The 13,064-nt window shown below is 54.8% G+C and overlaps 2 protein-coding genes across 2 annotated transcripts; one reads left to right on the top strand and one right to left on the bottom strand.

Moving 5' to 3' along the window:
* Window positions 1–424: 424 nt before the first annotated feature.
* On the bottom strand, window positions 425–4,251 carry LOC119094468 (esterase FE4-like). Its single transcript, XM_037217525.1, has 4 exons — window positions 4,238–4,251; window positions 2,119–2,480; window positions 1,451–1,704; window positions 425–754 (listed from the first exon to the last, which is right to left on the bottom strand). The coding sequence occupies exons 1-4, from the start codon at window positions 4,249–4,251 to the stop codon at window positions 425–427; spliced, it is 960 nt and encodes a 319-aa protein (XP_037073420.1).
* A 2,302-nt stretch (window positions 4,252–6,553) lies between these two features.
* LOC119094467 (WAS/WASL-interacting protein family member 3-like) lies at window positions 6,554–11,383 on the top strand. Its single transcript, XM_037217524.1, has 4 exons — window positions 6,554–6,644; window positions 8,730–8,900; window positions 9,155–9,228; window positions 11,335–11,383. Exons 1-4 carry the CDS (start codon window positions 6,564–6,566, stop codon window positions 11,381–11,383), a joined length of 375 nt encoding a protein of 124 aa, XP_037073419.1. The 5' UTR covers window positions 6,554–6,563.
* The last annotated feature ends 1,681 nt before the right edge of the window (window positions 11,384–13,064 follow it).

Genomic DNA, 13,064 nt, shown 5'->3' with positions numbered 1-13,064 from the left:
GGGGGGGAGGGGGCTCAAGCCTGTTCAGATGTATTGACCGTCTCTCCCATGCGACCAAGTACGCCCGTCGACTGCCCATTTCAATAATACTGGGCACTGGAGCGCAGTGAGTTCACGGTAATGTAAGCGCTTGCGTCCCGCGAGAACTGATGTGGGGCAACGCTTAGGCTTGATTTATTTTGTTCGTAAGATATAATAGGGATCAGTGGTATTACCTGCCGTTCTCCATGATGACCTACCGGAGCAACAGACCCCGTCTTAATACATCGTCCATTTTTTGCCACCGCACGTGGCGACAGTGGCAGTAACAACGGCAATGTATTGATCAATGTAGCGTTTATTTACTTAAGTTGCATAATGGCGGCGGCTTGGCTTTGCGCTCTTTTGCAGATGAAATGTTCGAAGGCCTTCATGACCCGTGCATTCATAGCTCGTCCCTCATCACCAGCTTGTGCTTGAACATGTTCTCCCGGAGGCCGAGCGAGTCCCAGAATTCAATGGCTTGCGGTCTCAGCTCAGTGACGGACGCCCAGTCGCGGTCGATGATCAGATAGTGCGGGTCGAACGGGTAGAAGAACTCCCAGTACTCGCGCCATAGGCCCGCGTCGATGCCGTGCACGTCGGGCGTGGGGTCGCCCGTCTTGGCGAACGTCACCCACATGTTCAAAATCTGTCGGATCTCGTTCACCAGCGGGTCGTTGGCGTCGTACAGCGGCGCCAGCTCATTGGAGAACATGAGCAGCAGCTCGTCCTTCTGCGAGACGCCGAGGTTGTGCGCGCCGGCGTGCCGGGCGAAGCGCGGGTGGCCCGGGCGCCAGTGCGCGGCATCCGCGCCAGACGGGTGAGCTGGCTGCAGTTCGCGAATGTGCATGCGGCCCTTTCAAGTTCCACTGGTACACAAACACCTTGTGCGTTGAGTAGTGGGCATGCCACCAGGCGGCCTCTTCTCGTGGCAGTGCAGAAGCATGCGGTCCGTGAGGAGCTCGACCAGTTCGCTTGCAGTCCTGTCATCTATTGGCCGATCGCCAAAATAATGCTTTCTGATCTGCTCGCTGGTGGCTGCCGGTCAGCGGCGGTTCGCGCAAAGTGCAGCAGCTGCGGCGCCAGCTCGGTGAAGCGGCTGTTGAGGTCGCTCCAGCTGCTGGCTGTCGCTGAGCAGCGCGTAAGCCGCATCCGCTCCCTCGTCCCGGTTTGTGCCCACGATCCACGGACTGTGTCGGAAGTTGTTTTCGGTCATCAGCTCGCTGGGCGGCTTGGGCAAAAAACGGCTCGGTAGCGTACGCGTCGATGACGGGCCCGAACGGCGCCGCGCCGCCCATCTGTCCGCTGAGGTGGGCCGTGGCGCGCGCGATGTCCTCGGCTGAAGCGTCGCGCAGGCAGGTGAGCATTGCGGCGCTGTCCCCCGTCGGGCAGGCGAGCCGAGCGGGCCAGCTCATGGCCGTTGGCCAACCGTCTCCGGCACCAACGCCCCCGGGCAGAAGGCCGTGCCACTCTGCGAGATGGCGCGCTCGAACAGGTTCTTGGCGCGCTGCGTCAGCTGCAGCATGTGAACCGAGACGGCGCCCGTGCCCTCGCCCATGATGGTCGTCAGGCTGCGCAGGCCGCCGAAGAACGCGATGTTGTTGTTGATCCAGTCGAGCGCCAGCACCTGGTCGTGCAGGCCCAGGTTGCCTGGCGCCTGCTGGTCGCCAGTCGAGAGAAACCCTGCCAACAGAGGGAAAGGGCCGGTTGACTCATAGGACGGGGACCGAACTGCGTGCTCAAATTAAGGGTCGTCAGCATCAGCACAATGTTGTTTTCTGCTCTGGGTCAACAAGGTAATTGAAATGAAGTCAACTAACCGGTGCGCCTGACACCGAAATTCACCTCCACGTGCAAGTTCTACCCATTCTCAGCATCTCAGGCAATCATATTTAAAAAAGAGATCTAATGCAAAATCTCTCAGCCATTCTGAAAATAGTGATTTTTTCTGATCTTTTGACCCCCACCTGAGCGCGGCGGCGTTCAGAGGCGCTCACGCGTGGCAGTGACACCAGCAGTGATCGCACCGCTGTCCGCGGCTGAGGACCACACACGGAGCGCACCGCCGACGGACCCCTGCCGCCGGGTGGCACTCACCGAACGCGCCCAGCCGGCTGTTGAGAGTGACGAGTACCACGTCGTGGTCGAGCCAGTAGCGCGGCCCGTACCAGTGGCTGCTGCCACTGCCGCTCGTCCAATCGCCACCGTGCAAGAAGACGAGCGGTGCCGTCGGGTTGGCCGGCGGCAGCGAACTCGTGTATATGTTCAGGTAGAGGCACTGCTCGCTGCCGATGGCGCGCTGCTGCCGCTCGTCCCACTGCACGCATTCGGCGCCGTCGGTGGTGGCGTTCAGCACGCCCTGCCAGGGCCCGGCCGGCTCCGCGCGGCCGAACCGCTCCGTCACGCGGCCGTACGGCACGCCCAGGGAACGCGTAGATCGTGCGGTTGTCGAAGGCGCTCTGGAGCAGCGTGGGGCGCAACTCGCCTTGCGGCACGCGCACTGTCGGCACGGCGGCGTCCTGCGCGCCAGCCGGCGCCGCCAGCAGCGCCAGCAGCGCCAGCAGCGCGGCGGCACACCACGTCATCACGCTGGTCTGGACAGCCGCGCCTCGCGCCTCGCGACAGCCTGCTGCACAGTCCCACTGGCTGGTGCTTAGCTCTCTACCGCGTAACGCTCAGCCTTACTCACTGTCCGGTGCTCTGTTCTCCACTGTGCGGCGCTCTGCCTCTACTGTCCGATGCTCTGCTCTCCACTGTCCGGCGCTCTGTCCTCCACTGTCCAGCACTCAAGCTTCCACCGTCCGGCACTCAACCCTCCACCGTCCGGCTGGTAGTGGTTCCGAGCGGCAGCCAACTGGGGCCGTGTGTGCCGACCACTGCTCACGTTCCACGTCGCCGTGCAGCAGGCGCCGGCGGGGGCCGGCCGCGCCACAGCGCTCATCTCGCTGGCCAGGTCACTGAACCCACGGTGGCCGGGGGCCGGGCAGCTGGGCTCACCTCTAGCACGGCGTCCCAGCGAAGAGGTGCGGGCACACCGAGCCGGTGAGTCGCTGCTGACCGGGCACTGCCGGGAAGCAGGCCACCGCCCTCGCACGGCCGGCAGGACGAGACGCGGATCAATCCGTGAGGAGGAGGTTTATTAAAGGCATATCGCACTGCAAGCCTGATGGGGCTCTGCCAGTCCACGTGGCTCTGTTCATAGTCGATGCATGGAAGGTTAGTAGTTTGGTCATTTCAATAATCTTAGAAGCTCTTTCATTGATCAGATGCATGCAACAGGCTTTTCAAAAGTTGGTATAATGTCATTCCTTTGCAAGCTGTAGGGACTTCTGCACGATGGATTCAGCCTTTTCTTAGGGGCATTGCTATTGTATTACGATGGCAAGAACTCCACAGCGGACCCATGTACAACGAACACCAAATCAAAGTTTGATTGCAGATCGTGCAATTAGAATAAATCCACCATGTCATTGTGGTAGTAAAACGATTCGCTGGAACACAAAGCACAGTTGCACATGAATTGAAAAGACGCTTCTTTTTTGGGAGCCCAAAATATAACCAACGGACCGTTTCGCAAGTTGTTTTCAACTTTTTTTCGTCATCTGTTTTGGGCGAACCTAGCTCCCAGCGCCCCTGCGTCAAAACTGGCATCGTATTGACGGATTAAATGCGCCTCCTTCAACCACCCACGGATGAAATGAACTTCTTCCTCACCATATGCTATCTCCGGATGTAACCGTTGCTTGGATCAAAAACGTACAATAACAAGCACGAGCATCTCAGCCATTCCAAAACCGTTCATCGTTCAGCGGAAACCTGTCGCGTGGCTGACGACTTGAAAGATCATCAATATGATGAAAAATCCTAAAAGAATTCCCACAGTTTAGGAGGAACACCACCAAACCCAATTGCGAGCGTTGAGCCTCCACAAGCGCCTGGAAGGTCGGTTGGATACTTGTCGCTCGGGTGGGGGATCAGTTTGACGTCCTGAGATCTCAGGAGCTAAGGAACCTGGAGACACCAAACTCACAGGGTGTGTTTTTCTGTACGTAAACTCACTTAGGTCAAAGTGTGAGGTTACTAGGTCATGACCTTCGGGTCAAATAAGGTCAAAAAGGTCAAACCCGAGGCTGGCGTCCAAAGTACCACCAAAACCTAGATAACTGTTCCAAGCAAGGGGTCACAGGGTCATTTAAGGGCGGCGACTTTGTCTGACCTTTTGAAGGTCATGGTGACTAAAATAATATAATACTGTTTTGAGTTTTACGTTTCAATATGCGGCAAAGGTTACGCTGGACAGTATGTTCCAAAGAGTAAAATGTTGACTTGGGTGATTTTAGGTCAGTGACCTATTATGACCTGAAAAAAGTCCATAGAAGATGTATAGTACGGTTCCTGTTCTCAATAAATTCCAAATGAGCAACCGAAACTACCCCATGCAACAAGCCATGGAGTGTAAAAACAGGCTAGGTTCGACCTTGGTCTGGTCTTCACACCTGACCCTAGGTCAAAGTAATTTGTCCATTCAATTGTTGTGTTGCCTAAGGAAGAATATTCGAGATGTATTGCATTGTGTAACACTCCGTTGTTGCAACAGATTGAACGATTCCCTAGAAAGTGGCTTCGCTGAATCCATGGTCTGACTTTGACCTGCTGTAGGTTAGTGACCTCAGAAGGCATATCTAAATGTTTGATACCAAACGATCCACTATGCCACTGCCTACAGCTCTGCAAACTTTGGCGCGGCCTCGCCTCGCTATTAGGAAACTATTCCGGAAAAACCTTCAGAGCGTCAATTTGACCCCCACCCAAGCACGTGTTAAAACAAAACAAGAATGAAAACGTGTGCCCTCATGAGAAAAAGCGATACCTTAATTTAACAAATCTCGAGATCCAGAGCCGAGTTAAAGTCAAGTCAGCTCAGCTCCTTGGGCATGAATTGTATGCTCTTTCGATAGCGCTACATATTGTGTTTTGTGATAGCCTGGCCAGTGTTCATTGGTTTGGAAGATGTAGCACATCTTATCATGCATAACGAAGTCGTACCCACTTATTTGTCACAGATAGGCCGTGATAATCGCTTGCCTCAAGCTTACGCGCTCAAGCTTACCTATAAACTGGCCTTACATGACCTTTGTTGGAAGCCTAGTAGAACCTTCTACGATGGGACTGGCTTTGATCTGTGTGCTGAAGAATGCAGCCGAATCAGTAAATAATTTATACTAAAACAACCTGAGACAAAGGAAGTAACTTTTCGTTATTCCTCTTTGTAGCGCGCTTAACCGAACGGCCCTGCGCTGATACCGTCAAAACTGTGATTGGGCCTAACATGGATGTAATTGTTCTCCAGAATGGCTGAAACTAATCGAATGACAGTCCCAGATGCGTGATGCGCTCACCTGGAATGGTTTTGAGACTGTTCTAGGAGATCGGAGGTGAACTTCGTCTAGGCCTCAATCGGTTGGCTATTAAAATGGTATAGTCGTTAGTTTCATGTGCCGGTTTAAAAAAATGAGTGGTGAGTTGTCTTTACAATTTAAGATTGCGTTGTTGGAAACATGCCCCATCATGCAACTCGACATTGTGCCCGCGTCTCAAGCCATGCTGACTATTTGCATCCATCAGCGCACATTCTGGCATGTAATTTGTTTCATGTTATCATACGCAATAGGAAAATACTGAAACCACCTGCTGTTTTTTGTTGTTTTTTCTGCTGCGTTAACAGTGGATTTCTACCAATGGTTGATGGAAAACTAGGAGTGTCGATTTGTATAGATTTGTGAGTGTCCTGACCTGACCCACCCAACGTTCATCTGGCCTCCATTGTTGCTTCGAGGCCCAGCATTTATTACTGGCACGTCACACAACACAAAAGTATTGTAAAATTTAAGTATCACACAAGGCCTGTATTTTTGGGGTCTTATTTGTTAGTTATAATGAGCGACTACTACGCTGCTCCAATGCAAGACCATTTGATGAATAAAACTAAACTAACGGATTACAAGTGTTTTTTTCTAACGAAGTCGGCTGAATCCGCTGGGGAACACACATTTGGAAGGAAGTGAAGCTGGTGGGCACTGTCCCCCCCCCCCCTCCCACCACCAATGGCCAATCATATACACGAGTGAACGCGCCTGGGGGCGACAGTTGTTACCGAAGTTACCGAATGTTGTTATGTTGTTGTTGTGTGTTACAGATGTTATGTTGTGTGTGTGTGTTGTTGTTGTGTGTTGTGTTGCACCGAAGAGCTTCCAGGAAGACGAGACTCTCAAAGGGTAACGGGGTCGCCGTCGGCGCGGTTGGATCAAAGCCGCTATGAGGAGCTGATGCTCATTGAGCTCCGCCTCACGATAGTCACGACTCGTCTCTTAATCCTGTCGATGCCTTTTCGCAGCTCGCCTCAATGACAGCCACAATTACGTTATCAAATGTCATTGTCTGCAAGACGGCGGCTCACAAAGCAAAGTCCGTCTCCGTCCCGACAGGCACTCATTACGTTAAGGCCGTCTAACGACTGATCTCTTTTCAGCCACCAGTTCCACATGGCCTGCGTTGACCCTTGGCTGTTGAAGAACCACTCATGTCCAATGTGCAAGATGGATATTCTGAGATATTACGGCCTGGTAAGAAAGTGACGTTGCATTGCACTTGGAATCTTCATGCTGTGTATCACAGATGTTGTGAATAGACTTCAGCTTCAATACTCAAATTTGTCATCCAGTGGCGACACTGCGTTGACTGCTGACAGTTGATGGGGCTAGCCTTGGTCTGGCGTGCTGTGCATTTTTTTCGTAATGTGTAAGTCTATCATCTTTTTTGCCTGGTATCCATTTCATAGTGTGTTATTCTTTCGAGTCGCTTGGCCCCGTAAGACCTGTGACAACCTGGACAAGTATGTTGGTTTTACCTGGCTCGCAAAATACGTTGGCTTACCGACCAATCCAATGTTCATTAGAAATGGGCTGCATAAATAATTCGGCAGCTCATGGATCAAAGTGAAGGACGCAGCTTGGAACTTCTCTATCTAAGGGTGTTTGATCTGAAAAATATCTTTGAATGTATGAAAAGTGATACCAAAAATAGGCCACCTGTGCGCCATCTGGTAAGTACTGTTGCAGATTGCTGGACATTTGGATTGCGTCTTTTACGCAATCATTGTGGTTTGGGAAATAGAGAAGCAGGCCTCCGTCCCCGCACTCAGCGACTGAATACGCCATTTGCGATACACTAGTAGCCGGGGAACGTGCTGGTTATTCTGGAATTCGGAGAGTGCGTTCGCGTTCCGGGGGCTGCCTTGAAGACGTTTTGAGGGGGGGGGGGGAGGTGGACATTGATTATTAGAAGAGAAATGTCCAAATGTTCTAAGATATGTAACAAACGAAACTGGTAAATGCATGTCACTTTATGCATATCACGGCCCTTTTAAGATCGACACTGTAGATGAAACACCCTGTAGAAGCACAGACCATTCACTAATGCTGGCCCCGGGTTTTTCCACTGACGGCCCTCCGCCTCCACTCTGTGGCCTGACGCAACATTAACGGAATCTTTCAGCCAAGAGCTGCTAACATCTGGACTCGTTTTAAAAACGTAGCTGTTCTACCTAGAGCGGCCAAGGTGATCTTGCAGGAATTCGTGAGGGATGCCGTTAGCATGTGCCCATATGGTGCCGGGGTGTGAGTTAACCCCTCCCCCCACCGTCTGCAGTGTTGCAACCGCGACCGCCTGCGAAGTGGCATCTTCCCCAGCAATTTCCTAACTAGTTACTGGATAGTAGAAATTGAAACAATCGGTATCCATGGTAACGGCATCTCACAACGCTGTATGTTGACCTCCACCGCTTGAATGATGACGTCCAGGTTTTCAACACTGTATAGTAGCTCGAGACACCCTGGCAAATGTAGTAATGGTCGCAAACCTGTGCGCCGGGCCACAAACAGGGGAGCGCCTCCCTGCGCGCATGAAAGGTGCCGTAACATTTTGGGAAAAAAAAACTTCAAGGATCATGGTCAGCTCCATGTCAGATGAAGCCAGCTGATTAAATATGGTCAGCTGATTAGATGTGTTCTGCTCTCCCGAGTCCCATCATCCAAGGTGTCTGATAGGGATCCGATCATTGGACATTGCTAGTTTGGGAGTATTTATCACAAATTGACCGCACAAATCACTTTGGTTCTGCACAAAGAAGAAGTCCCCCATGACCTAGGTGCCTTCGCATAATTTTGTATATTAAGATTGTCCCTGTGCATGTAGTACGATGTAGCCGATCGGTGCAATGCTACTTTACATTAAAAGCATCTGAGAAAAACACGAATTTCTGCGTGCAAAGGAGACGAGGCAGGTGAGCCTGCACTGGTCATCTGGTGGCGGATCGGCCAGTCAGACCGGAATGTTCCCACAAGGTCTGGCGACGCTCACCATGTGATAACCTGTGTGCTCACCTTGTATTGATAACCTGCTAAACGTGGCTGGAGTGGTGTGGAAGTTATTTTAGAAATCTGGAACGGCGAGGCGGCTGACTGGTGTGTACTTTGATGAATCTAAGAACAAACTGACAAACAAACCGTAGTCGGCAACCGAAACCATAACCGAACAAACAAACCGTAGTCGGCAAAATGAGGCGTACCTTCCCTCGGTGCCCCCACCCCCACCCCACGCTGAGTGAATCCGTCCCTCGGATGCTTGTGACCCAGAGCGTCGCGCCGCAGACTGTGGTGACCGGAGAGGAGGGCAGACCGCAGCTGGAGGTGCAGGACGAGCCTCCGCCACCGCCACCGCCACCGCCACCGCCACCGCCACCTCCGCCTCCAGCCGCCGCCCCGTCGAGTCCGCACTCGGCGGCAGCGGCGTCGTCGCGGCGCTCCACAAGCTTGCACGCGGTGAGCCCTCAGGTCCCGACCTTGCTGCTTCGTCAGCGCAGGGTCCCGGCCTGGCCGCTTCATCAGCGCGGTTCTCCGGTCTCCACTTGTTCCCTCTTGCCGTCCCCGCAAGATGACGACCGGCACTTTCGGGCCGCTGTGTGACTGCGTACAGCTGGTCACACGGTATTGGTGCTGCCCAAGGTGATGGCCGGGTCTTCCGAATCGCTTCATGACCGTTTACAGCTGATCAGACGGTGTTTCTGCTGCCCCAGGTGACGGCCGGGTCGCAGTGCGCGCAGCTCTCGCCGTCCTCGCCGTCCAGTGAAGGCTCGCTCCGGCGGCAGGCGTCGGCACCGGCGGAGCTGGCCGCGCCGCCCGTCGCCCGGCAGGAGGCCGCCGCCGCCGGTCGTCTCGACGCGCCGCTGCCAGCCGATCGCCGGCTCTCGCTGGCCGATGGTGAGTCGGACCGTGAGTGACCTCGCTACCGGAGGTGCTCGCGTACCAGTCAGTTGGGGGAGTGACCTCGCTACCGGGAGGTGCTCGCGTGCCAGTCAGTTGGGGGAGTGACCTCGCTACGGGAGGTGCTCGCGTGCCAGTCAGTTGGGGGAGTGACCTCGCTACCGGGAGGTGCTCGCGTGCCAATCAGTTGGGGGAGTGACCTCGCTACCGGGAGGTGCTCGCGTACCAATCAGTTGGGGAGTGACCTCGCTACCGGGAGGTGCTCGCGTACCAGTCAGTTGGGGGAGTGACCTCGCTACCGGGAGGTGCTCGCGTACCAATCAGTTGGGGGAGTGACCTCGCTACCGGAGGTGCTCGCGTACCAGTCAGTTGGGGGAGTGACCTCGCTACCGGAGGTGCTCGCGTACCAGTCAGTTGGGGGAGTGACCTCGCTACCGGAGGTGCTCGCGTACCAGTCAGTTGGGGGAGTGACCTCGCTACCGGAGGTGCTCGCGTACCAATCAGTTGGGGGAGTGACCTCGCTACCGGGAGGTGCTCGCGTACCAGTCAGTTGGGGGAGTGACCTCGCTACCGGGAGGTGCTCGCGTACCAATCAGTTGGGGGAGTGACCTCGCTACCGGGAGGTGCTCGCGTACCAGTCAGTTGGGGGAGTGACCTCGCTACCGGGAGGTGCTCGCGTACCAATCAGTTGGGGGAGTGACCTCGCTACCGGGAGGTGCTCGCGTACCATCGTTGGGGAGTGACCTCGCTACCGGGAGCGCTCGCGTACCAGTCAGTTGGGGAGTGACCTCGCTACCGGGAGACGCTCGCGTACCAGTCAGTTGTGGAGTGACCTCGCTACCGGAGACGCTCGCGTACCAGTCAGTTGTGGAGTGACCTCGCTACCGGGAGACGCTCGCGTACCAGTCAGTTGTGGAGTGACCTCGCTACCGGGAGGCGCTCGCGTACCAGTCAGTTGGGGTTGGCTCGGAATCCACCGAGTCTCGTGAACGATAGGTCTTTAACGGGTCATTTTGCTGACAACGTCGTTAGGTGTTTTAGTTTTCTTTGTCTAAAGGCAGGTGTCTTACTCAAGATATATCTCTAAATGAGGTCATCAGAGCGCGCGTGAGGTAGAGTTCAGGCGGCCGGTGCCGGGACTGTCACAATCACGTAAAGAGGCACGTGTGTGTTCGGAATCGATACTGTGCGCTCCTTGTACATTCACGCTCTGCTGATGGGCAAGCGCAGAGGGGCCTGCCGAGCTGTCGTCAGGCTGTTACTATGGTGACCCAACCCCAGTAACCGGCCGCTCCCGGCCGGCTAATGCTCCCGGCTGTTCCGCCGACTGCAGTGCGGAGTTGCGATGAAGTGTTTGTATGTAGACAGACGTTGTTGGAGCCTGAGTGGTGCGTGGGATGGCGTATGCTGACCAAGCGTCGTCGCTAATCGTGGCTTGACGCTGTAGCATTGTTGTCGTCGGCCGTCGTTAAATGTTATTATCTGGACAGGTAAGCTTGACAACGACGATGTGTTTTAGAAGCTCGTGTTGCTGGCACAAGGCACACCGCGTTGTATGTGTACACGTTCGGCTATGTTTATTTTCATATGTATGGAACGATGCACATCTGTATCGGTCAAGCTACCGCCAGCAAATGGGTGAGCTGGGGTGTTTGTGGCTTATCAGCAGGCTGGGTCATGATATCCATGTTGTTCGTGCATCCCCGGCGCGGGTGCACAGACGTCCCGTCCCGGCTCCGTGCCGTCTCCCGCCGTCACCAGTGCCGCGTGACTGTCTCGTCGAAAGACGCCGTGCTCGAGCGAACGGCGCGCGGCGTGAGTCTGAGCGGTGGCCTTACCAGCCGGCTGCTGCCGTTGCAGACGACGTCAGCCTGGACGAGAGCGCCTCCTTCCAGTCGTGCCGGCTGGGCTCTGGCGGCAGTGCGGCCAGTCTGGCGTCGGCCAGCTCGCCAGCGGTGCGACGCGCCGCCGCCGCCGCCCCCGCCGCCGCCAGCGCCGTCATCGTCGTGCACCGGGACGGCGGCCACGAGTCGTTCACCTAGGTCGGCCCGTCACCCGCACCCGTACGCCGTGTGTCACCCGCACGCGGTGGGAGCTCTCAGGCGGCCGGTGTCAGCGGGCGCCGCCGAAGCGCGCGGCGCGGCGCCGTCCAGCATGTCTTTCGTGTCGGTGCGCGGTGGGAGGCAGACCGGTCCGGGACCGCCGACGCCGACGCTGTCCGCTCCATCTGGAGCGCCGTTGGGCGCGGCCGGGACCGACGGTCGGACCGGCGCCCGACGTGGGCCGGCGCCACCTGGTGGCGAAGTGGCACCCGGCGCTGCCACCTGGCGGTCGCTGTGGTCGTTAGTCATGGCCGGCCTGTCCGGGCTCTTGACGCTAGTGACCGGTGACCAGTTCACCCGTGGCCCATGACTATCGGGCCCGTCGGGACCGTTGCTGATCGTGAGTCCGGTGGTCGTGTTATGTGTGCTCTGCTATATAAACATTGAAGTACACGCCTGTGGCGCCATCACAATCACAATCGCGCCCATACTGGGACCCAATTTGCGCAATGGACAGGAGTGGAAATGATGTTAGATTTTTTAGTACGTTAAGACTCCGGTTGTGCCGATCTTACCATTCAGTTCGTCTCTTTTGAGCCAGTCTTTTTGTTGGAAGCTGCTCAGTCGATTGCTTTTGCGCTCGTGCAGATGTATTTTTGTTCCATTTGGAAGACTGCTTATCTGATGTTTCATGTGGGACTGTGTCTTAAACCAAATCAAACGCTAGCAGTTTAAAACCAAATTAATTCGTCGATAATATGTGCAATATTTTCACCATGAAGTCAAGCTCATTACTTGGTCTTCACCGATTCATCATTTGATGCAAACGCTCCTCAGATCACGTTCTGTCCTTAGGTGTGAAATTGGGTTGTTTCAATAAGCGCAAGGATGAAAACTGACCCTCAGTAGCACCGATTGTAAAACTGAATGATGAGGTATAAATTTGTGGATTTTAAATTTCTTGCATTCAGTAACAAGCCTTTTTCGTGCTTTGTGAGCTAGATATGTTGGCGTACTTAACACATTCCATCCAGAGAGCTATGTGCTGTTTCAGAGCGAGCTGCTGTTTTAAGGCCCGACCTGATCTATTGGCTGCTTCTGGCGCATTTGCCACTCTGGCGGCCCGCCAAACCGCACTGTTCTGGGTGCGCGTTCGGCGATATCTCCCGGCTGCATTGAGGCGGTGCGATATGTGATCTGTCGGCACCGGTCTCGGTAGCGCTCAGCCCTAGCCTCGGTAGCCTCAGACGTGATAGCAGGACACGCGACTGTGTCATGACAACACGTGTCATGACAACAGGCGCGTGTCAAAAGGACGACTACTGATTGCGGCGGTGTTGAGCGGAAGACGCGTTGATGTATACTTGTTTTGTGTCCGAGGTATCGAGAAAGGAGGCTGTCCTTCGCCATATGCTGTTGTCGTACCTGCACATGCAGTCTTGATTGCATGTGATCGACAATGGCGTGCAGCCAGTAAGAGACACCTTACCCATGCTCCTGTTTTTCAGTAAGATGGTGTCCAAAGAGATGGATGTCGGATGTGATGGGTGTTTTTGTCGGCTAATGTCGTGTAATGTTACCTGTCATGATAAGCTGTTTTAATGTTGATAAGTCATTGTGTTTTAACATTAGGACAGGAACTTCATCTGACTGACACCATGCCGCGAGCAAAATAAATGCG

Source organism: Pollicipes pollicipes, unplaced genomic scaffold, assembly GCF_011947565.3.
Source record: "Pollicipes pollicipes isolate AB1234 unplaced genomic scaffold, Ppol_2.1 Scaffold_4002;HRSCAF=4701_pilon_pilon_pilon, whole genome shotgun sequence".
Classification (NCBI taxonomy): Eukaryota; Metazoa; Arthropoda; class Thecostraca; order Pollicipedomorpha; family Pollicipedidae; genus Pollicipes; species Pollicipes pollicipes.
The sequence above is the reverse complement of the archived record's forward strand: the minus strand, read 5'-3'. Positions and strand labels throughout refer to the sequence as shown.

Coding starts and splice junctions, on each gene's coding strand:
- LOC119094467 (XM_037217524.1), top strand. CDS start 6,564: ATGGCCTGCGTTGACCCTTGGCTGTTGAAGAACCACTCATGTCCAATG. Junction 6,645..8,729: donor TTCTGAGATATTACGGCCTG/GTAAGAAAGTGA, acceptor GTCGCGCCGCAG/ACTGTGGTGACCGGAGAGGA. Junction 9,229..11,334: donor GGCTCGCTCCGGCGGCAGGC/GTCGGCACCGGC, acceptor CGCCGCCGCCAG/CGCCGTCATCGTCGTGCACC.
- LOC119094468 (XM_037217525.1), bottom strand. Junction 1,705..2,118: donor CAGCCGGCTGGGCGCGTTCG/GTGAGTGCCACC, acceptor CTCTGTTGGCAG/GGTTTCTCTCGACTGGCGAC. Junction 755..1,450: donor GGGCGTTGGTGCCGGAGACG/GTTGGCCAACGG, acceptor GGCGTCTCGCAG/AAGGACGAGCTGCTGCTCAT.